This window comes from Phyllostomus hastatus, unplaced genomic scaffold (assembly GCF_019186645.2).
Source record: "Phyllostomus hastatus isolate PE091 unplaced genomic scaffold, TTU_PhHast_1.1 phas_scaffold_501, whole genome shotgun sequence".
In the NCBI taxonomy this organism is placed as follows: Eukaryota; Metazoa; Chordata; class Mammalia; order Chiroptera; family Phyllostomidae; genus Phyllostomus; species Phyllostomus hastatus.
Genome location: NW_025334033.1, coordinates 16,377,160 through 16,400,900, shown reverse-complemented (window position 1 = coordinate 16,400,900; position 23,741 = coordinate 16,377,160). Strand labels below are relative to the sequence as shown.

At 38.3% G+C, this 23,741-nt stretch overlaps 1 protein-coding gene across 5 annotated transcripts in view; it reads left to right on the top strand.

Moving 5' to 3' along the window:
• The window catches only part of ATP8B4 (ATPase phospholipid transporting 8B4 (putative)), a 206,294-nt gene that overhangs the window by 103,296 nt on the left and 79,257 nt on the right, over positions 1-23,741 (top strand). For all 5 annotated transcript variants that reach the window (XM_045823771.1, XM_045823772.1, XM_045823774.1 and 2 more), the window contains 4 exons: positions 845-927; positions 13,131-13,289; positions 20,143-20,231; positions 22,738-22,934. In XM_045823771.1, the coding sequence (XP_045679727.1) occupies positions 845-927; positions 13,131-13,289; positions 20,143-20,231; positions 22,738-22,934 (528 nt within the window). The remainder of the gene's footprint in view (positions 1-844; positions 928-13,130; positions 13,290-20,142; positions 20,232-22,737; positions 22,935-23,741) is intronic.

Below are 23,741 nucleotides of genomic sequence, written 5' to 3'. Positions count from 1 at the left end.
CAAGAGGGCAATTTCCCTCATGGGGCAGCATTGAGTATCATGGTATGTATTCAACTAAAATTTGTTGACTGAATGAACCCACTACTCAACATTCTCATAAAAGATAGAACTCTGAAAGATAATCTTAAACTACAGTAGAAGAGAATTTGGTTGGACTTGGTGAGAAAGCTGGCATGGCAAGCTCTTAAATACAGATGTGAGTGACAGTCATAGACTCTTCACTGCTGGTCGTATCTCTTACACCCGAGATCAGCCCTTTGTCCATCGTATGTGTGGTCCTGCCTGGAAGACGATGACCAGCTTACTGTGACCTGCTGAGTTCCTGTTTGGTTATTTGATTTTAGACTTATGGGATTCTTGGCTTGATTTTCCAAGAAAAAGAAAGCTGTATTGCTTTTCCCATTTAAATTTCAGCTACTGTGAAATTAGCCATGACTTTTCCTTTGCAAGTAAAACCCCTATGTAGATAGCAGACTCTGGAGTCATACTGGCCTCCTTTTTTTGGCAGTTGTGTTCCGTTCCTAATGTGTTTTGTAACTCATGCATGATGTCTGAATAGATTCGGATGAAACCACATTTATTATGTCCTCTGTTCTTCCAAATAGCAAAACAGATCACTGTGTTGTTATACAGATGTGCCTTGGGTGGAATGCCAATTCTTAGGAGCCTGCAAAGCCCTGTCCACTTCCTGAGACAGTGCGAGAGATGTGAATGACATTCAAAGGGAGTTTCTCAAATCCCTCGTATTGGATTTTGCACATGCCACACCCACCAGATTGCTTTGTGTAGGATATTGTTGGGCTGTTTCTTACAAAAATTCATGTCATGTCAATTAATTTCACAGGGAAACGAACCTTAAAGTTCGCCATGCACTATCAGTTACCTCAGTGCTTGGAGAAGATATTAGCAGACTTGCGAAGTTTGATGGTGAGTGTTTACAATAGACAAACAAAAATGTTGAAATCAAAAAGGTTTTGTAACAAAAATAGTAATAAACCAATGATCTCAAATGCAATTTATGTTTTTTTTTAATTTCATGAAAGAACATAAAGTTTTCCAGGAATCAAAGCCTGTAATCTCGTCTCACTTGAATGACTAAAAGTGTTTACCAAGGGATAATGACTTTATCAGTTCATCATTCATTTCATCCTTATTTCTTCTTCTCTAGATCGAGTTCCCTTTAGTCCCACAACACCCTAACTTGCCTTACCGTGGTCTTCCCGGTGCCCTGGGCAGACTCACTGAGGAGGAATACAGGACACAATTTTGTTTCTGGCTCTAGGCATACCCATCCCTCCATTCTCTGACTCCTCAACCAGACCAAACACTGGACTGTAAACTTGTGACAACAGTAATTCTGCCTCGTCTATTTCTGTATCATTCATAGTGCCTGGCATATGTCTTAAAGATAGTAGGTGCTTAAAAAGAATATTCTGGTTTATTAATCAGTCAGTCAGCTGTTGTCCTCTATTTTAGACCCGATTTTGTTATCACCATCTTCACACCATTCCACCGAGTCCCCTGCTCCTCAGCATGGAGTCTCTCCTGCCTGTTCTATTCCAGCTATGTCATGTTTTTTGTTTGTTTGTTTTGTTTTGTTTTCCTATTAAAGCTGTCACAGAAAAACAAAATCCTTCAGGAGTCCAAAGAAAGTGTCATTAATGGTAGGACAGCAGGCACCATGACAGGCTGTGGGAAAATCTCTGGGGCCTTCTGGCCAACCCTCCACCGTCTCTCGCTTTACACACTCATATGCCTGGCTTTGAATATCAATGTTTACATATAGCTTGGTTTTATTTGTTAATGAATCTTTATGAGTTTGAGACTATTTTCCAAAATGTTTTCTTTGGAGTCCACCAAAGGAAAATCTGGACAAGGGTCTTAGCATGTAGCATGAGTTGAAGTGCAGGTAAATTTACATTGCAAAGTTTCTCCAATGCACAGCTTAGAGTTTATGTTGCCTGTGCTTTGCATTTACTTGTAAACTTCATCTGAATTCTGTTGGTACTTTAATCTCTCTTAAAAGAGTGCAGTTATAGCAAATGTTTATAGAAAAAAATATTCCTCTGGTTTAAGGTTAAGTCAGAGAAATAGCCAGGAAACTTTGAATGGCCCAAGAAATATTTTGATTAGATTAAAAACAAATTACTCATTTTTTACTAAGTAATTTTTTCAATGAAATTTTACTGTTATGTGAATCCAAGAAAAGTAAATTGTGTTCATGAATTAAAATACTTGCTTAAAGTACCTCATAGAGTATTTATGGAGTCCTAAAAGGGCAACAAAAATGTAATTTACCATTACTCGTTTCTTTCCTGCTGGAATTGTACCTTTAAATCTCTGTCGATCTATGAGGAAGTAAAAATTCTTGATTTTTAGTTTTCTTTACCATCAAAAAGGAGAAAATGATTGTTATAATAACCAGTTCACTTTCTTTCATAGATATTGGCACAGATAGCCTGCACTATGATACAGTTATAGACAATCCAGAAATTGTAGTGGCATAAACAGTGAAAGTTTATTTCTTGCTCATGTTGTATTCTGATGCAGGCTGGGTGGCCTTCTCCATCTGGGGGCCGTGGTACCTAGACTAATGGCCTCTAAGGTCAGCACATCACAGTAAGGATGAGATAAAAGAGAAAAACTGACTTTTACTTCTTTCTCTCACATTTCATTGGCCAGCATGAGTCACACGGTCCTGATCTAACTGCAGGGGAGCCTGAGAAATAATAAGAATGGATATTTATTGAAGGCTAACAGTTTGTATCACACCCTTTAAGAACTGTGACCATAGGCTAGCACGTAAAAGGCCAGGCTGGATTAGGTAGATTTCTTACATGGAACCAAAGAAATGGGTCTGAGAATCCTCCTTCTTAACGTAACTCTTTATCTCCCAATCTCCAACTCTGTTTGACTTTTTCTTCTTCTCATAGCACTTATTAGAATCTGATATACTCTATAACTTTCTAATTTTCTAAGTTTATTATTTATTGTCCATCTCTACCTGCCGCAATAAGAGCTGCACACGGATCTTTGTTTTGCTCACTGATATATACCTTGTTTCTAGGAGAATGACTGGCACATAGTAGCTGCTCAATAAATAGTTGCTGAATAAATGGTCCCAGTTCCAGAGAGTGGGGGCAGGATCAGACCCCAGAGACATGGAATAGTGAAGGGAAAGATTGGGGAATGATGAGGGGTAGAGAAAGCTTCCTGATGGGGCCTTCTAGGGCAAAGCTGGAGGGCTGAGTGTCCTCCTTTGGAAGGCAGGTAGCTGGGAGACAGATTATATGGTGTGATGGTTTTACATCAAATCCTTTACATCAAAATCCTTTCTTCAAACATGGCTTAACACAGAAGCCCCAGATTTAAACCAATGCAAGTAGTGTTTCTCAGGCTAAAGCAAGAAAACATTTCCTCATCTAACACAATTCCTTTTTACAGATGGGGTATACTTAAAGGTTAAAGGATTTGTTTATATGTAAACATAATCTCTTTTAATACTTCTTACAAGTTATTTTTAAAGTGAAGTAATAATTATTACTTACTAGATGTCACCTGATTTTGCTTCACACAGCATAGGTAACTCACCAAATCTCTAATGTATAATTGTTTTTGCAAGTAAAGGCAACACAGACCTCTCTTTTTTCTCATTTATACTTTAGCTGCGGTCACTTTTCAGAGAACATGTAATGTCGAATGCATCAGGCTGGTACACTTCTGGGCTAAGAACCAGGTTTCTGCTAAATTTATTCTTTCGTTCTTAAATCTTGGGTTGAATTTCAATCAGCCTTAAAGTTCAAGGCAATATGACGTTTTATGGTTTTAGCCTTATTAAAATATGATGATTTGTTTCCAAGAAAGCATCTGAAGAATGAATAGAGGGATTAAGGAGAAATAAATTAAATACAACATACAAATAGCAGCCAAATTGAAAGACCAAGAGGGTGATGCAAGAGGTATATTTGAAAGAGTTGGGACAATTAACAAACCCTAAATCCTTCCCACAATTGCTTCTGCTTTCTTATAGCCTTCAACTTTTCCTCCATTTTTTCTTTTCAAGCCCTGTTTACATGTTCTAATTTCGATCTCTCCTTGCCTCTCTGACACACACATTCACACACTATATGCTACGTACACACATTTTCTTACCCATTTCACCAGCTCTCCTTCTCTTCCTCCCTTTCTGCATTCTTTCTATTGTCTTTCCATCCTCCTCTTCCACTCCTTATGTTAGTTTACTTATTTTCTCTACCCACACTATTTCTTTTTCTGTTTTTTTAAATCTTTGGTGCCCTCTCTCCACATTAATTGGTTCATTAAATCTATTTATGAAGTGCCTCCTTAGGACAAGATGCAGTACAGAGTATGTAGAATTATATAGTATCTCCACATGTATTATATGTTTCTTTAGATTCTTTTACTCCCCCATTCTTTCTCTACCTTCCCTGTTTTGTCTCCCCTATTCACCTTTGTTATAATGGAATATCAGTAAATGTCAGGGTCTCTTCTGGTGGCTAGAAAAAGAATTCTTCATGCCGTGAGAATGAAAGCCAGATAGTTCATTCTTTCTTTTAAATTAGAAATATGATATCATCATTGTGTACATTTGGAAATGGCCTGCCTAGCTATGTCAAGTTCATGTAGATGAGACAGACATGTGAGGCACGCCTGTCTGTGCTAAGTATATCTTTTAGCTTGTGACTTCTGGGCAAATGTGGGTATGGCATTATTTTTGTTTCTAGTTACTGTGTGGTTTTTTCCTGAGACTTGCCAAAATACTTTCTTTCACACCAAATTACAGGGTTCTGTCCTTGAGTCATCAGTGCACATCTTCCAATTATCTGAAGACCTGAGTGTCCCACTCCTATCCTTAGAGAGATCCCCATTGAAACTCCAAACTGGGGACATCAAGGGTCAAAACTGTGGTAGATGGGGCCTCAGGATATCTCTGATAATTCTCCCTGCCTAAACCTAATGACAGTGTCTTGCTGGTGGCCTCTTTAGGCCTGGCATGTGCTTTTACTCAATCTTTCCTTTCTTTCATTTACTCAGTCACCTGCTCATTCACTCAGTAAATGTATCTTTAACACAATGAATGGCAAGGGATCTGCCAAGGCTGGGGATATAGTGGTTAATAAGTCAGACCCAGATTTTGCTTTCAAAGAGCTTATAATCCAAGGGAGAAGACAGACTTGAACATAAGCTCATCCCCCAAAAAGCCTTTAAGTAGGTAAATGTCCTAAAGTTCTCAGGCCCTAAACATGATGTCAACATATGAACAAGTACTTACTATTTACCAGGCACCTTGCTAAATAATTGTGCACAGTCTTACTAAATCCTGACAGCCCTGCGAGAAAGAGGTTATTATTATCTCCAGCTATGGGCAAGAACCCTGAGACCCTGATAAATCAAATAACTCTCCCAATGCCATATGATTACCAAGTTGAAATGTCAGAATATGAAACCAGGACTGCTGGCAAAGCTTATTCTACAAATTGACATGAGAGGCTCTGAACTACAAGCAGAAGGCAGCATTGGAGAGATGGGGGAATTAACATGACAGCAGAGCCTGTGATCAGGACAGGGTTAGGTAGGGCAAGAAATAAATTGCAAGAATACTCTAAATCTAAAGATACAAAATTAATGACCAGAGATCAATTCTTTTCAGGACTCAGATGACATAATCCTATTTTTAAAAAGTAGCAATGTTTTTAGTCATCTTGAATGTTAGGATCTCTGACAAGAGTTTATAGAAGGGCTGAAAAAGCATAGAGGCCAGTGCATGCAAGGTGGAGCTGGGTTTCAGTAGGTAAATCCACTTATTCAAAAAGATCTCACATAAATATTTTTATACATTTCAAACATCAGAAAAAATGGTATGTAGTGTATTGAACTTTATAAGATGAAGTACATAACTTGATCTAATATAATAAGTATGAAAATAGAGTAGACCTTGATTTTTCATTTTAAAATCTTATGGGAATTGATAAACTTTTACAAATAAGTAACTGGAAATAATTGTCAGTTATATACTTGAAAACTGGACATATTTATGCCTTGGGGAAAGTCCAGGATATAAATTGTCCAAGTGTGTTTAAGAATCTTTTGCATGTTGTTATGGATTGGGCTGAGATCTGTTTTTTGCAACTTATGACAAGTTTACATATTTCGTATGACTGTGTAATACTGAGTTCTGAACTGGGGAAAGGTTGACTCTTTATTTCAGGAATCTTTGTGTATTTTGTGGTCCTTTCTAAAGAATAGCATGTGTGTAATTAAAACACAGAAAAACAAGCCTCTTTTTTTTGGTTAAAAACAAAACAAAAAGGATTGGTTAGCATCTTGTGACTTCTTTACCTATCAGATAGGTTTCCCATTTACCTGAACAGAAGCACAACCCAGCAGCATAGCACAGATTCCATGTAAAGACAGGAAGAGTAACTTCCCTTTTTATTGTTGCTGTTGATGTGGTCCTGATGGTGGTGATAATGGGTGGCTGGGGCTTGATGTTTGAAGAATAAAGAGGCTTTAGAAAACAGGAAGGTGACACTCTTTCTAAGAAAAAGAAGATGAATATTTATCACAATTACCATGGGAACTGTAGTGGGCAATCTTTTGAACTTTAAGAAGCTCTTGGCTGGAGAAACTCTTGAACAGCAACAATGATGTCCTATTTAATAGATAATTTGTCTTATGGCAGAGTTGCAATGCAGATCATCAAGAAATATTGCTAATAATAATGTACATAGAGAAATACAGCCAACCTCTCTGGAAAATCACAGAATACTGGGTACTGTACTCCATTTTCATGATAAGCTACAGAGTTCTGCTTGGAGGTAAATACTTGAGTTTCTGAAGGTTATTAGTTTGCTAATAAATGAATCACCTAGCTGAGGAAGGTCCAGAGTGAAACCTTGTGAATTTTGTTTAGCATGGACCTAGAGCACTTCTGTGTGATTGGGAACTGGATGAATTGCTGTCTGCTTTCATATGTATCCTCTTCAGAGGGCAAACAAATGTGACTGCCTAGTTTGATTACATTTATACTTCATTATTGATGTGATTTCCCCCTAGTTGTTTTATTGCCCACTAAAGATGACTTTGTGCTCTAAACATGTTTCTAGGGCATACTATATGAAAAACAATGCTACTTTTCCTAAACAGTTTTCTCATCCATTGTCAAACTGTTTATTGCCTGTTACTCTTCTTTGATACAATTACCAAAAGGAAGAAGGATACTAAAAATCTTCCCTAGTCCTTATTCTGCTTTATGGCTAGGATATATTTTTGGTTGCTTCTATTGTGCTTTGAGGTTCCTGCGTTGTTTTTTTTTTCAGTGTTCTCAAAGATCTATATGTATTACTTTAGAGTTAGAACAACCTACACCCTCCATTGTGGCTAGGCTATTAGTGCTCCCCAAACACCTGATCATTATTACTATGGAAACATACCCACTTTTTTTCATCTTAGATCTACTTCCCCATCTCATCTCCCAACCTCTCCTTTGAAACCATCTGAAACTTTTTCTACCCATCTCTCCAACAAATATTTGTTAAGATCCTGTTACGTAGGCAGTACAATAAGTTACAGGGCTATGGAAGTGAATACACTGTGCGTTTCAAAGGAAACTCTTCACCCCTTTTGGAAAGGGCAGAAAAACATTTGGAAAGCTTTTGTTTTATGCTTAGAGGGCTAAGCAATGGGAAGCTGAGCATGTCTGAAGATAAACTATAATTTAGCTTTGTTCCCACCATTTTGTTTTGTATGGGCCCTGTATTTAGTACTTAAATCATTGGAACCACATTCTTTGAGAAAGACCAAATTGGGGCTTGGCCTCCAAGAACCTAGGCAGAATGCCCCCCTTGGCCTTACTGCTGGTTTCTGTCTAGAACCACACCTTTGGTGTCAGGCCAGGCGTGGACAGGCCTGGGGGCCAGCAAGCAGCAAGCCAGCATGTTCAAGGCTGCATTTGCCTCCATGTCAGTCTTTGCTTGCGACAATGAAAATGACCAAGTGAGCCTGTTTTTTATATTCCTATTGGCAGGGACTGTGTGCCATGTTTTTGCCCAAAGCACATTTTTTTTAGGTGACTAAGTTTGAAGTCTGATAAATTGAGTCTTGGGTCAAAAAACTGGAATAACCATTAAGGGTTGTTGTCAACCTGTTATTTCATGTAGGTTTTGCTGGTGACGTCCAATTCAAGGTTCTACAAAATTCAGAAATAAAAGTTCTTGGTGAAGAAGAAAGGATATTGAATTCTTAGAATTTAGAAAATGTCTTCTCTTCCACCACATAATTGTCCAAACAACTTGGGCCAGTTGAAATCAGTTTTAATTTACTTTTTAATACCACTGATAGACCTTAATGGGGATAACCAGAATTCAGCTACTTGTCTTCACATAAAAAATGACTTTGTACAGGTTATTTAGCTTCATCCAGATCCTCCTGCCAGCGCTCTGTCATCTCACAGTGGCTGTCTGGGAAGTGGCCAGCCTGTGTGGGGGCATTTAAGTAACACTTTTGTTATACTGGGGAAAGGGAGATGGAATTTGGGAGAGCAGTCCTGAGACCAGGAGTTACTTATTTCTTTCAGGGTTTTGTTTGCTTTGTTTCTTTTCTTTTTTTTATAGTTTTGTTTATTTACTTTGCTTTTACATTTATTTTTTATTTTTCAATTATAGTTGTCATACAGTATTATATTAGTTTTAGGTATATACCCCAGTGATCGGACATTATATAACTTACTAGGTGATCATACTGATAAATCTCATACCCCTTTGACATGGTTATTGGAAAATTATTGACCATATTCCTCATGCTGTACTTTATATCCTTATGACTATTTTGTGACAACCAATTTGTACTTCTTAATCCTTTCACCTTTTCACCCATCACCACAACTCCCCTCCCACACGGCATCTGTCAAAATGTTCATTGCATGTATGCATCTGTTTCTATTCTGCTTGTTTACTTATTTTGTTTTTTAGATTCAGCTATTGATAGATATGCATTTATTGCTGTTGTATTGTTCCTATTTTAATGTTTGTTTTCTTCTTTAAAAAGACCTTTTAATGTTTTATGTAATACTGGTTTGGTGAGGAGGAACTCCTTTACCTTTTTCTTGTCTGGGAAGCTCTTTATATGTCTTTTGATTCTAAATGATAGCTTTGCTGGGCACACTAATTCTGGTTGTAGGTTCTTGCTTTTCATTATTTTGAATACTTCTTGCCAATTTCTTCTGGTCTGTAGAGTTTCTGTTGAGAAACCAGCTGATAGTCTTATGGGAGCTCTCTTATAGGTAACTAACTGCTTTTCTCTTGCTACTTTTAAGATTCTCTCTTCACCTTTAGCTTTTGCATTTTTATTATAATGTGTCTTGGTATGAGCCTCTTTGGGTTCATCTTGTTTGGGAATCTTTGCACTTCCTGGACTTGTATGTCTGTTTCCTCAGTCAAGTCCAAGAAGTCTTCTGTCATTATTTTTTCAAATAGATTTTCAATTTCTTCTTCTCTTTTCCTTCTGGCGCCCCCATGATGTGTTGGTACACTTGGAGTTATCCAAGAGGCTCCTTTTGTTATCCTCATTTTTTTAGATTCTTTTTTTTCTTTTTGCTGTTCTGATTAGATGATTTTTGCTTCCTTATGTTCCAAGTCACTGTTTTGATTCTTGGCTTCATCTACTTTACAGTTGATTCCCTCTAAATTATTCTTCACTTCAGTTAGTATAGCCTTCATTTATAACTGGTTCTTTTTTATAGTTTCCATGTCCTTTTTATGCTGTTGAAGTTCTCACTAAGTTCCTCTACTCTTTACCTAAGTTCATTGGGCATCCTTATAACTAGTGTTTTGAACTCTGCATCTAGTAGATTGCTTGTGTTTATTTTATTCAGTTCTTTTTTCTGGAGTTTTGTCTTATGCTTTCATCTGGGACATGTTTCTATGTCTCCTCATTTTGCGGGCCTCCTTGTATTTCTTTCTTTCTTTCCTTTTAAAAATTTCTTTATTCTTAGAGATGGGAAGGGAGGGAGAAAGAAAGAGAAGGAAATATCAATGCATGGTTGATCTGGCCTGCAATCCAGGCATGTGCCCTGACTGGGAATTGAACCAGTGACTCTTTGGTTTGTAGTTTGTGCTCAATCCACTGAGTTATACCAGCCAGGGCTATATATTTTTTCTATGTATAGGTAAAATTGCTACATCTTTTGGCCTTGGTAGAGTGGCCTTATATAGTAGATATTCTGTAGAGTCCAGTGGCACAGCCTCCCCAGTCACCCAAGCTGAGCACTCCAGGTGTTCCCTCTATCCCCATGTAGGATGTCTACACCCTCCTATTGTAGTTGAGTTTTGGTTGCTGTTGGCACATCAATGGGAGGGATTTACTCTTAGGTCAATAAGCTGTAATGGCTAGCTGAACCACCATTGAGGATCAGCTGCGAATGGGCCTACACCACAGAGCAGGACTTACTTCAGGGCTCTGGTGCCTGCTGAGTCTTCCACTTCACTATGTCACTCGTGGAGGTGGTTGGGCAGTGCTTTGATGTGGTCGGAATCTGTCCACGGAGTGTGCTGGCTCTGGGACCTCCCAGGAGCTGGAGGCCATGGTCAGCCACTGCCTACGTTCTGCCCAGGGCCACCTGTCATTAGCTACAAAACAATCTGCAGATGGCTATCACTTGTGCTGGGCTTGGAGGTGACCAGGAGAGGCCAAGCTATGAACCAAGTCCAGCTGCTGCTAGTGCCTGGCCTGGGTCCACTTGAAAGGTATGGGGCATGCTGAGGCCAGTTGCTGCTTGTTTGAGAGATTTCAGGAAAGTCTAAAGCATGAACCAAGATAGGACATTCTATGGTAAAGCCACTGGAAAGTGAGTTGGGTGGGCCTGAAACTTGGGTGGGGCAGGGTCTTAGGGAATTACCAAGCAGGGCAAACAGTCATAGCCAGGTTGATGGAGACTCAGACAGTGTGCCTGCCTGCAGGATCTGTGGGGGAAGTGCTCAGAGAAAGAACAATGGCCTCTGCCAGCACTTCTTTTTGGGAGAAAGCTGACCCTCCAGCTCTTGCCCTGATGCCAGACAATTCAGGTCCTCCCCATATGTCTCTGGTACCTTTTGAGCTGCTACCCCAGTGCTGGAACTCAGAGGGAGTCAATCTGAGTACATCTGTGCTCAGACCATTTAAAAGGAACTTCCTGAGACTCTAGAGCCCTCAATCTCACTCAGCCACAGTCCCCACTGGTTTATACAGCCATAAGTTGTGGAGATGTTTCTTCCTGGCACCAGAACTTTGGGCTGGGAGGCCTGGTGTGGGGCTGGGACCACTTGCTTCTCAGAGGGAACCTCCAGAGCTCAGATATACTTCCTGCTTTTTGGCCTCCGCACCTGACTGTGGGATCAGCCCTTTCATTGTCTCTTCACCTCTTACCAGTCTCAATGTGGCTTCTTCTGTATATTCTTAGATGTAGTACTTGCGTTCGGTGAGATTCAGGCAGTTCTGAATGATGGTTATTCTATATCTTAGTTGTAATTTTGATGTGATTATGGATGATGTGAATTTACCTATGTTGCCATCTTGACTGGAAGCATGTTTTAATTTTTCATGCAGAGTCTGTTAATGTTAGTAATCTTGTTGGTCAGAAGTAATCACACCTTGTGAAAACTGGCTTTTGTCACCTAGGTCTAAGAATTTTAAAAGAAAAAGATATCCTAGGAAGGAAAGGGAGCCAATGTAAAAATGTTCTAAGTGTAGCAGGTGTTTGGTGAATGGTGTAGCCGTGTAATACAGAGGTTCTCTAGGCTGGGCTGATCTCCTTTCCCTTCAATCAGTGCTGTAGGCATGCGTCCCTTTTTTATCTTCCAAATGCCATTTATTATGTTCTAACCTACCATTTTGGATTCTGATTAAGTAAACATACTTTTATTGTTTTTGAGAGAGAATTCTCTAGGTACTAAGCTGTTGGATCTACCCACAACATCTCTTTTTATTCCATCTCTCTCTCCTTTCCTTCCTTGCACCCTCTGTTTTTCAAGTCTTTGTACTTGCTACTTATAAGACTTTAAACCTCAATTGTTTGCAGTACAATGTAGTTTTTAATTAAAGTTATTGGGTTGACATTGGTTAATAAAATTATATAGGTTTTATTGTTTAATATATTTTATTGACAAGTTATATAGGTTTTAACTGTATAATTCTATGATGCATGATTTATATATTGCATTGTGTGCCCCCCACCCAAAGCCACAAAGTGTTGTAATCTAAGACTTGTATTTTGTGACAGGGTCCATAAAAGATTATTTCTGGTTTTCTTTTGTATCAGGCGAATACCCATCCTGAAAGTATCTATTCTTATTGAAATAGTGGAACAAATTGATTCATTGATTTGGAATGGGCATGTCCTTGTTTTGGAATGGGCTCAGAATTAAAAGAAAAACACCTCCCCCCACTCAAAAAAAAGAAAACTAGATACATCTTCTGGCCAGGTTGGGACAATTTATATGGTGTCTTTGAGAGTCCCCAGAACTCTGAATCTAATCAAGATGAAAAGCATGGAACAGCTGAAAGGAATCACATGTATTCTCAGGCATATGTAGCAAACAGGGCCCAGGTTTCTTCGGGGTGGAATATAGATCCACCTTTGAAATTCTGATTATAAGCCTTAAGACCTGATTAACTTTGGCTGTGAAACTGGAAGTGTGCCATCTAAACCTGTGGGGAAGTTCACATTAAGTAGATGCAATAAGAAAAACTTTTAGAACAGTCCCTGCCTTATCTTGTCAAAAGTCATTGTTAGAAACTAGAAGTAGAGAGAAGTGATTTTTTTTAAGGAAAAAAAAAGATCCCATGACTCATGAGCTTCCTGTTTTTATTTGGACAGTACAACAAGGTACCTTTAAAACATTTGATGGGTTTCCATCTTCGTACCCCCTAACTTATTTTTCCTAGCACTATCTTATACATGTAACTGTGTGCTGTCTAACAAAGAAGGTAAAATACATGTGTACGACAAGTAAGGTACTATCCAAGAACTGTGGCTTTCTAAAGAGAGGTTAAGTAGTGTGGGTTTCTAAAGAGAGTTCTAAAGAGAGTTTAAGGTAAGTCATAAAAGGCTTTTAAAATTAATATTTATTTTGCAGGGATTGTTGTCTGTGAAGCACCTAACAACAAATTAGATAAATTCATGGGAGTTCTCTCTTGGAAGGACAGCAAGCACTCCCTCAACAATGAGAAGATAATCCTGAGGGGCTGTGTCCTGAGAAACACCAGCTGGTGTTTTGGAATGGTTATTTTTGCAGGTATGGCTACTGCCCAGGGTTGGTTGGGAGAGGGCATCCCTTCCTGACGTTTGCATGGGCATAGTCTGCGGCTCCCTGGGTTGGATGAACACAGTGCTTCTATTCTATCTGAGGTGTCGCCCTGCATTGACTACAGAGTGCAGGGCACCAGGGGAAGACACCAATGCTCCGGAATACTGTGTGCGGGTCCGCTGTGTGAGGAATCACTGACATCATGAACGTGGTCCTAAGGGTCCTTGGGCCTTAATTACTCAGTGGGGGGTAGATGCTTATTGTTTAATTTCTCATTCTTTAGCCCCATCTCAATCATCCACATCATTATATTTACCAACTGACTTGCCTTTGAAATGGGGAAATAGTACCAAAAAAAAATTCCCCTGCTCTGCTGTTAATTTGGTAATTTGCAAAGGTCCAATAATTCTTTTGGAAAAGCTTCTTGGAGCTTCCACAATCGTTTCTGTTTATACTCCATGGCTTCTTTTCTTGGTCAGTGGGCCCTGAAAGACTGTGTGTGATGGAAGTGGGGTGGGAGTTAGGGAACAGGGGAGGAGCTTTTAACTCTTCCTGCTGCCCACTTTTCCATTCTCTGCTTTTTATCTGTGGGCCCAAGGTGGCACTCTCCTGCTGAGGAAGCTTACAGTAGCACCACTTCATAAAGCCACTCAAATGGTTCTCATGGCTTCAATTGCTAACTCTTGACTTTTAAAAATCCTGTTTATTGTGACACTAAATTAAGATGTGTTTGGGGCCCGTTGACTATATGTGCAATCAAAATTGGAATGTTTCTCTTAACTGACTTTCCTCAACAACAACGAAATGTTCATTAAAGACTCAAAAGGGTTCCAACTGGAAAAGTCCTCCCACTTCTTTCTAAATACTCTCAGCTGTGTGTGTTAACAAGGCTCTTGCTGATTGGGACATTGCCATCAAAAGGACTTGGGAAATTCCGTAGAAATGAGGCAGTGTATGTGCTTTTACCTGGGAATGAATCTGGTTTCGTAATTCTCTCATCAGTTACTTTCATTCTTTTGTCATGGAGATAAGCCTGTGATCATGTCTTTCTTCATTTGCTTCTTTCTTGCATTGAGAACAAGACAGCCAAGCTCATACCTTCCTACTTAATGAAGGGGGCACTCCTTGAAGGTCCTCTGATGGGAAGGACACTCCTGGTTTGCTCCCTGTCATCATAGAAATGGGTAGTGCTTCATCGTAGAAATGGGTGGTAGCCCAAAATTTTGTTTGCATTTGTATGATCTTGTTTGAAAATACTGATTCAGGACTATGGTGCAGCATGTTGAGCTAGGACAGCTGCTCTGAACCACATAGGAGCCAAGTTTTCCTTCAGAAGGCTGGCTCTGTGGGAAAACGCTTCTATAGAGAAGGAAGTGGGGTGGTAAGTTGAACAGGTCTCCCTCTAAGCAGTATAACAGAAAGTTCACAGAATCTGGATTGGACAGATCTGGGTTCAGACTTGTTTACCAGCTGTAGGATGTTAAGTTTTGGTTACTTTCTAAGCTTTAGCTTTTTCTACTGTAAGTGGGGGTAATAATAAGTTCATTAGGCAGTCACTGTAAAAGCTCAGTGAGACAATGCATATGGAAAGAGGATGCTTGACAAATGTTTTCCTTCCTTCCGTGCTTCTCCCTTCTTTGGGCATTGGTTCAGAGTGAATTGCCTGCTCTATAGGCTGAGAGTTGGGAAAATGTACTGCTCTTTGGATTTTGGCAGGGAAGTGTGGGAACACCCTCTTCTTTTGTGATGTGGCTTGGATGTTTCCTGGCAGGAAACCCTCATGAGGGAGATATTTGTAATGCACATCATGCCTCCGTTGACTTCAGTCTGGGCACAAATGTTGATAAAAAGCTTAACTAGAATGACAGCAGGCAGAATGGTTGGTTTCACCAGTTTCAAAATTGCACAGGTGAATGTCTCAGAACCACTAAGTTTTGACATCTAATTTGGGAAACTAGTTCCAGGTAAACACCTAGATATTTTTAAAGTTATTCAAAATGGATTATTAACTATTCTTTCTGTGTTATTACTCTAATTATACCTACAATCGAGGATTGTGTAAGGAACTATCAAGACAGACATGGTTTACTTTTCAAATCTATAACTTATGAGGGTCTAAAGTACATTAACAGCTAAGCCATGTCTCCCTGGAAATGACTTTTCCTTTATACTCAAGAAAGGAAAAAGTCTTATTTCTGAGGGTAGGAGTCTTATTATTTATTTATGGAGTCCATTCCATCTTGGTGCACAGTAGGTTTTTTTGCTGGATGCCTTCTATTTGCTCCTCCAGACGTGTGGTCATCCTTTCCCACTCTTCTCTCTGGCCTGGAGGTTGACTTAATGTGGTTTACACTCAGGTTTCCTTGAACTTTGGGTTTTAGTTGGGCTATGTCATTGGGGATCCCTGGAGAGAGATAGATCAAAGGGAAAAAAAAGATTGAGATCAAGGTATTTTTTCTTCTCGACTGTCTGCCTGCCTGCATAGTCACTTCAGGTAGCTCAGTCCCTTAACGTACAGTCACTCTTCTTCTAAAGGTTGCAAACTCAACATACCTCTCTCCTTTAAGGTCCAGTAACCACTCCCTTCCTCCATCCCTTCCTTCTGGCTTAGATGGAAACATCTTAATTGCTACCAAGTCCTTGGTTACATCATTAACATTTAGCCTATCCTATACCCCCACGCACACTTTGGTATAGTCCCTCTATAAATAAACCTGTCTCCAGTTGTCCTTGTTCAATGTATCATCTATTTCCTGTTTGGACTCTGAGTGAGTCATAGTCTTAAATACACAAATGATTGAATGAGTCAGTAAATTAATGAGTTAATAGACTGTTTAATATAATTTTAAAATAACGGTCAAAAGCAAGAGATTTAGACTTAACTAAGTCTGGGTTCAAATTCTGTCTCTGACACCTACTAGACAAGAAATCTTAAGCAAGTTACTTAAATTCTTTAAATCTCAGTCTCATTATTAGTGAACTAAGGATAACTAACTTGTCTTCTTTTAAGCAACAGCTGAGACAATAGATAAAAAGCACATATATATTTTGCCTAAAGCATAACAAGCACTTAATAAATTAATTTATTAAACAATTATTTATTGAGTGCCTACTATGAGTCAAGCACTATGCTAATTATTCATTTGTAATTAAGAATGTGAACAAAACAAATACAGTCCCTTCACTCATGTGGTTTTGAATCTGGTAAGAGGCAGAGACTTTAATGTCAAATAATTGTAGTAATGAATATATAATCTTAAACTGAGATAATTGCTCTGAAGAAAAAGAATATGGACTCACAAGAGTATATAATGCAGGAACATGAAAGGAAAGGACAAGTTAGCTAACAGGTACGTCATGGGTAAAGGGCCTGTTGAAGGTGTGAGGATGGTGAGGTAAACAACAACAACAACAAACAAAAAACAAACTTAAGCAGGCCAGTGAGGAGCAGTGGAGCAGGTGTGAGGATGGTGAAGTAAACAACAACAACAGAGAAAAAACAAAAACAAACTTAAGTAGGTCACTGTGAAGCTGTGGAGCATAGAGAGCGAGAAGAACAGAGATGCATGAATGCCTGTAGATGTGAATGGGGGCTGGACCACGTAAGACCTGTGGCTTGTATTTAGAACTGTGGTTTTTATCCTAAGAGTATCGGGAAACAATTGCAAGTTTTCAAACAGATGGTGTGTGTTTACATGTTAAATTTCAAAAGTTTACTTGTGACTACAGTGTTTGTAACATTGGTAAGTAATAGGTGCCAAAAAAAAAAAAAGTATGATTGCAGTGGGGAAGAGGGGAAATATTGATTAGATTTGGGGGCAGAGTGGATTTAGGGAGACAAAGTTACTAGGCCTTTTATTATAGTCCAGTTGAGGGAAGATGGTAATATGGACTAGAGGGTGAGTCATGGAGATAGACTAGACTTCTAGGGTTCTCCCAGACTTCACAGCTGGGTGAGAAGTGGTGCCATTCACTGAGATGAGGAACTCTGGTGCATGGAGAGCATGGAGGACAGAGATGGACAGATGCCTGGAGAGGACAAGTTGGGCTGGACATGAGCAACTTGAGAAGCCTAAGAAAGACTCAGGTGAAGATGTCATATAGGCAATTAAATACATGGATTTAAATATATGAGTTTTTAGAGCTCAGAGGAGAAATCTGAGCTGGAGATACACATTTGCTCTATGAATGGTAATTGGAGTTGTGGTCCTAGGTGAGATTGCCCAGGGAAGGCAGGTTGAAAATGAACAGAAGATGGTATACGTATGAGTCTTAGTGAATTCCAATATTTCATGGCTGGGTAGAGAGTGGCGGTCTTCATAGCAGACAAAGACAGAGCTACCAAAGAGGTAGGAGGAAAAGCAGGAGAATATTGTAATATGGAAGCTAAAAGAAGAATGTGTTTCAAAAGGATGGACTAATCAACAGTATTAAAGGTCCTAAGAAGTCAAAGAATATCTAGAATATATTGATGATAACACCAAATCTGTTTGAATGGAATGACTGGCCCAGAAAGTAGAGTGGGTGATGAGTAAGAGATGAGGAAACAAGGACTATTGAGTATTGAAAAGTCTTTCAAGAGATGTGGCTATGAGAGGAAGAAGAGATGTGTATGTCAACATCTGTGGATATATTTAAATAAGTTCTTAAAAATCCATTAAATGGATTCTTTGATAGTCTCTGTGTGTATGTGCTTGTATGCATAAGTTGTAAATTTTTAATATAAAACTGGTCTGCCAATATTTCATCTTTTAGCAATCACAAACTTTATTTGCCCTTGTGATCTTTACTACAAAAGAAATTATTTCCCACCCTCAACATCCACATGATTTTAATAAATGATTTTGAGAAAATGTGGGTGGCCTCCTTTACACAGCAGTGGCTGGAATAGGGCACTGGGGTACAATTTCCAACCCAAGACAGTGAATTTTTCTGAGATCCAATCTTTGCTTCAATTTGTTTAGAAAGTAAATGAAAGTCTTTAACGATGTGCCCATTCTTCCTTGGTTTTTGGAATTTCATGTGTGCCTCCCCTCTCTTCTTCCTTTCATTTCTCCTCCCCTGCTATATTAAATGTCTTCATGAATTGAAAATAATCATGGGAAGATGATGTGTAGAGGGAACACTAGACAAGCCAGCTATAATTAAAACTTAATTGCTTCTGTTTGGCATTTTCCTTGCCCATAAGGAATCTCCTAAGCAATAATGTATTCTAACATTCTCCTTTGTTAAACACCTAATAATCTACCTCTAAGGCAGTGGATAATATTCTTAAAATTCCTTGAACAAAGAACACACTTAGTCATGTCTACCATGAGATAATGTATTGTATTTCCCTGAAATTAATCTCACACAAGATTAAGGATAATTCTTGTCCTTACATAAAGTACGTATTATATACACAGTGTATAATACATAGTAAAGGTTTAAATTATTCGCTCATGTATTGTTTGGAGTTATTCTAGTTTCTCTATTAAAGGTACCTCAAATCTGTGTGGAAAACAGATTCAGAATTTGACTTCTTATTTCAACTTTTCATTTTTGACCTTAGTGTTCTGAATTGTATTTTTTTTTTACTTAATTCTATTTTTGTTTATGCTGTTACAGTTCTGGCTTTCTCTCTCTTTCCCTACCTCCACCCAACTCCACCCCAAGCCAATCCCCATATTGTTGTCCATGATCATGGGTTGTGCATAAATGCTCTTTGGTTCTTTACTATCTTTTATTCTGTTCCTTCTATCTCCTTTCTGGCTGTTGTCAGTCTGTTTTATGTATCTAAGCTTCTGTTACTATTGTATTTTGTTCATTGGTTTATTGTGTTCATTTGATTTCACATATAAGTGAGAACATATGGTATTTTTCTTTCACTGACTGGCTTAATTCACTTAGCATAATTTTTTTTCCAGGATGATCCATGCTGTTGTGAATTGTAAGAGTTTCTTCTTTTTTACTGCTGTGTAGTATTCCATTGTATAAATGTACCACAGCTTTTTTATGCACTCATATACTGATGGGCAGTTAGGCTGTTTTCAAATCTTGGCTATTATAAATAGCACTGCTCTAAACATAGGAATGCATATATTTTTTGTATTGGTCTTTTGGGATCCTTGGTGTATATTCCCAGAAGTGGAATCGCTGGGTCAATAGGGAATTCCAGGTATGAATGACCCATGGACATGGAAAACAAGTTGGGGAATGACTGTGGGAGTTGGAGGTGGGTGGGCAGAGGAGGGCAAAGGGGGAAAATTGGGACAACTGTAATAGAATAACAATAAAATATTTAATAAAAAAGGGAGTTCCATTTTTAAATTTTTAAGGATACTCCATGTTGTTTTCCACAGTGGTTGCACCAGACCACATTCTCACCAACAGTGCAGGAGGGTTTCTCTTTCTCTACAATGTCACCAACACTTGTTTGCTGATTTATTGGTGGTGGCCATTCTGACAGGTGTAAGGTGATATCTTATTCAAATTATTCCTCACTCTGATGGACTTAATTATTTTTAACTGCTTCAAGCTACAAGCATATTTGTACACAGACTTTGGAAAAATCCCTTTTCTTAAACCTTTCATTTATAAGTTCTGTCTGGATTTATTTCGTTCTAAGGAGGCCAACTCTATTGCAGTTTCCAGAGTTTAGCCACTAGTTGAGAATCATATACAACTTAGTAATGGCCCTTGCTTGCTCTTAATAAAAGTTAAATTACTTAAAAAATATATTCTTTTATTTTCAGGAACACCTGATATGAGTAGGAATTTCTCCTCTTCCTCCTCCTATATCATCATCATCTAATAATAATATAATAATTTCAAAGTTGATATTAAAAACATTTTTTTACAGGTCCTGACACTAAACTAATGCAGAACAGTGGAAAGACAAAGTTTAAAAGGACAAGCATTGATAGGTTGATGAATACTCTAGTACTGTGGGTAAGTTTCTACAAGAAAATTAGGCAATGCCATTAGTCATTGTTATCTTCATATATTTTTTATATTTTGCTGGGAGTTCTTTCAGAAGTCTACGTTCTCCTTGTATAGTTTCTATTTGGAGATTTTATGTTTGGGGCCCAGTTATATAGCCCTCTACTTTCTAGATTATCATTTCTCAATCTTTGATAAAGTTTCTTATGAGAGGTAGGTTAGTGTTATGGAGGCTTCATAGTCTTACAAGTTCTCCATATTCCAAAGATTTGCTTTTAAAAAACAAAAAATAATTTTTAAAAGGTTTGGCCTTTCTGTTGTCTTACCTTTGCTCATATCCTCTCTTTGTAGTTTGTGGACAGTCCTGGCTTCATGAGTGTGACCTGTTCACCTACACAGGTGAACTCTGAAAGGCCTCACATTTGTTATTGATCTGCTATTAGTATGTAAAGTGGTGTTTTTTAGGAATTCTTAATAAGTTTTGAACACAGGGGGCACACATTTTCATTTTGCACTGGGCCCTGAAAATTATGTAGCTGATGCTACTTACGAATCCTCTGAGTCCTTAGTCACAGCTCTCCTTCGTGAACTCTTCCCAACCTCTTAGCCCATGGTTCTCTCTTTCTTCTGAACTTTTTTTCTCCTCTGAATTTTTGAAATGATTTCCTTTACCACCATTTACTAAAAACAGTCAGGTATTCCCCACATCCTACCCTATTTGCAGTTAGTCTTGTGCTACCTCAGGCTGTGGGTCTGATTGTTGTCTGATTTTTCATGTGATATTGCTTTGCCTCCACATGTAGGGGTTAAGTTTTAGGACACTGACTTTGAAATATGAGGATAGTAACTATGAACCGTGTTCTCCACCTGCCTCATCACAGACTCACAATTATAAAATCTGAGCTCAATATTTATTTGCTTAACTAGTATGTAATAGTGGGGCTCTGAATAATGAAATAAGGAAATGGACTCTTATTTTGGTACAAAATCATGTCCAGGCTCTGTGTATTATTTTCAATATTACCCTCAGACCTGAACTTTTCTCCAGCTACACCTGCCCTCTTGGGTCAGGAGACATGCCCAGAAGGAGTCTGTGACCCCCTTCCTGATATTCCCAATTTCAATGACCTGTGCTCATTTCTAGGGTTTGCATGGGGATTGCATATCTATCCACCACAGAATAAAATTACTGGGTTGTGAAGCAGGAATGTCCCAGCTTATTGTACTAGAAAATTGGTTTATTCGTAGGGGAATTAGAGTGTCTCCTTAAATTCAGTAATTTAATGACAAGTATCAGCAATTTTAATTCTCTTAGAGTAATTCACTTAAATTAATTTATAATCAGCCATTGACAGAAAGAGGATACTGCTAGCATACTGGTAGGATTTTAGGGATTCACAACTCTACCTTTCTCTAATGCACAGTTTTCTAATATATTTTAAACTGCCTTTCCCCAAACTCTGTCTTCTTAATGTGCCTATTTTGTTCACGAGAGCAAAAAGAAAAAAATCAGTTCTAGAACATCTGAACATTCTCTCATGGAGGAAAAAGGAAATTGTAAGGCAGTGCATTCCCATTCTCTAGCCCCACATCTCCCTTGACAGTGGCTGGTCCCAGCTCCTATTACAGTGTGACACTTAGCAGAGCAATGTCCCTTGAACACTGTGTTCAGCTCAGATCTGACCATGGCCACTGACTTTGTGTTCTTCCTGCTGAAAGCTGGAATTTGAGGCTCACAAGGGACTCACTTTGCTGTTTTTTTTATTTGCTATAGCTCCAAAGTGTCTCTTTGCTAATACTGATACTAATCACAAGGTAAGAGTCGGCTAACTTTCAGGTTGCTTCCTACCTTTTTTCTTATCTCAGAAGGAAAGTATATATGTCATGAAATATTTTAATTAATCCTTATCTTTCTTGTTAACCTTAAGTATTATGCTACTAGATCTGTAGCCAAAAGACTTGCCCATTTTCAGATAAATCGTTATCATTGATGTTTTCTTTTTGCTTTTGTGCCTTGGGTGACTATATAAGTTATCATCTAAATGTAATACTTTTGAAGAGGAAAGGAGGGAATGATATAACATCATACCTGGACAATATATGTAAACTGGGTTTGACCAGGGCACATCTTCTTTACTTAAGCCACTTAAACATAAGCACTCATGGTGAATTGATTAATTAAAGTTATTAGCTTTATGGCAGTGGATAAGTTATACAAATTTTCCATGTTTCCACTTTATTTTCTTTTGTTTTTGACCAGCAAAGTGTGAGAAAATAATTGTTCCTATCTCAGAGTCAATGGGAGAATCGAGAAAATGTCTATAAAATATTTAGCTGAGTTCCCTGCATAATAATGTTAAATTTTACTCCCATGATTAACGACAAGTAAGGAGAAATTTGTATAGCTTGCTTTTCAAATGATAATTTCTTGGAGTTGGAAGTGTAATTAGATTGTATTGATAGGACTAGTTCTGAGTTCAAGTTAACCTTAACCAGACTTCTGTTCTCATTTCAGATTTTTGGGTTCCTGGTATGCTTGGGCATTATTCTTGCAATAGGAAATTCAATCTGGGAGAATCAAGTTGGGGACCAGTTCAGAACTTTCCTTTTCTGGAATGAAGAAGAGAAGAACTCCTTGTTCTCAGGATTCTTAACATTCTGGTCATATATTATTATTCTCAACACAGTTGTACCCATTTCATTATACGTGAGGTAAGATGACAGTTTACACTTCACTGACGCCTTTTCATTAAAAGCCTTTGTTTTGCATGGTCGCTTTTGTCTGTCGTAAAATTGCAACAGTGAAATGGATGTCTCTCTCTGTCTATGATTTGCCACATCTGTTACAAAGGAAGCAACTACACTGGGGAATCTGTTTAACTTTTACATTTCCAAATTACAGTAAGTGTGTTTTATTTTCTTCTTCATTCAATTCTTTTTCTTATGAATCTTTTTCTTTGGAATATGTGGACTATACTATAATTGCATCCAACCTGATCAGTTAGATTTGGGTTGATGTTGGGTAAGAAATAAAAGGATATTTGGGGAGATCTATGGTGATGGTGCCTCCCTGCTTCTAGTCTGGCTCCAGACACCCGAGTTCAGATCCTGTCCTACACTAACTAACTCTGTCAACTGGGCAAGTTAACTGGCCTTTCAGTGACTCAGTTTTCTCATTTTAAAACTAGAGAAAACAATAGGATTGTCTGAGGAGTAAACAAGCATGTAATACTCTTAGAAGGATGGCACATTGTAAGAATTTAATGAACATTAATTATTTCTATTATTATTTGTAACTATAAAAGAGTACATGAAGAAGTTGAAGTACAGTTGGTGGTGCTTAACTATTATTAAATAGAAGTATGATTCATAACTTCTACTATGACTTGGTCTGTCATTTCTAGATTTGGTCCTATGAACTAGAGCTAAAATGGTCTCACATAGGTACATAACATATGTATATGTATATAGATAAATATAGACTTATATACACACCTCTCTATATATGTACGTATATAT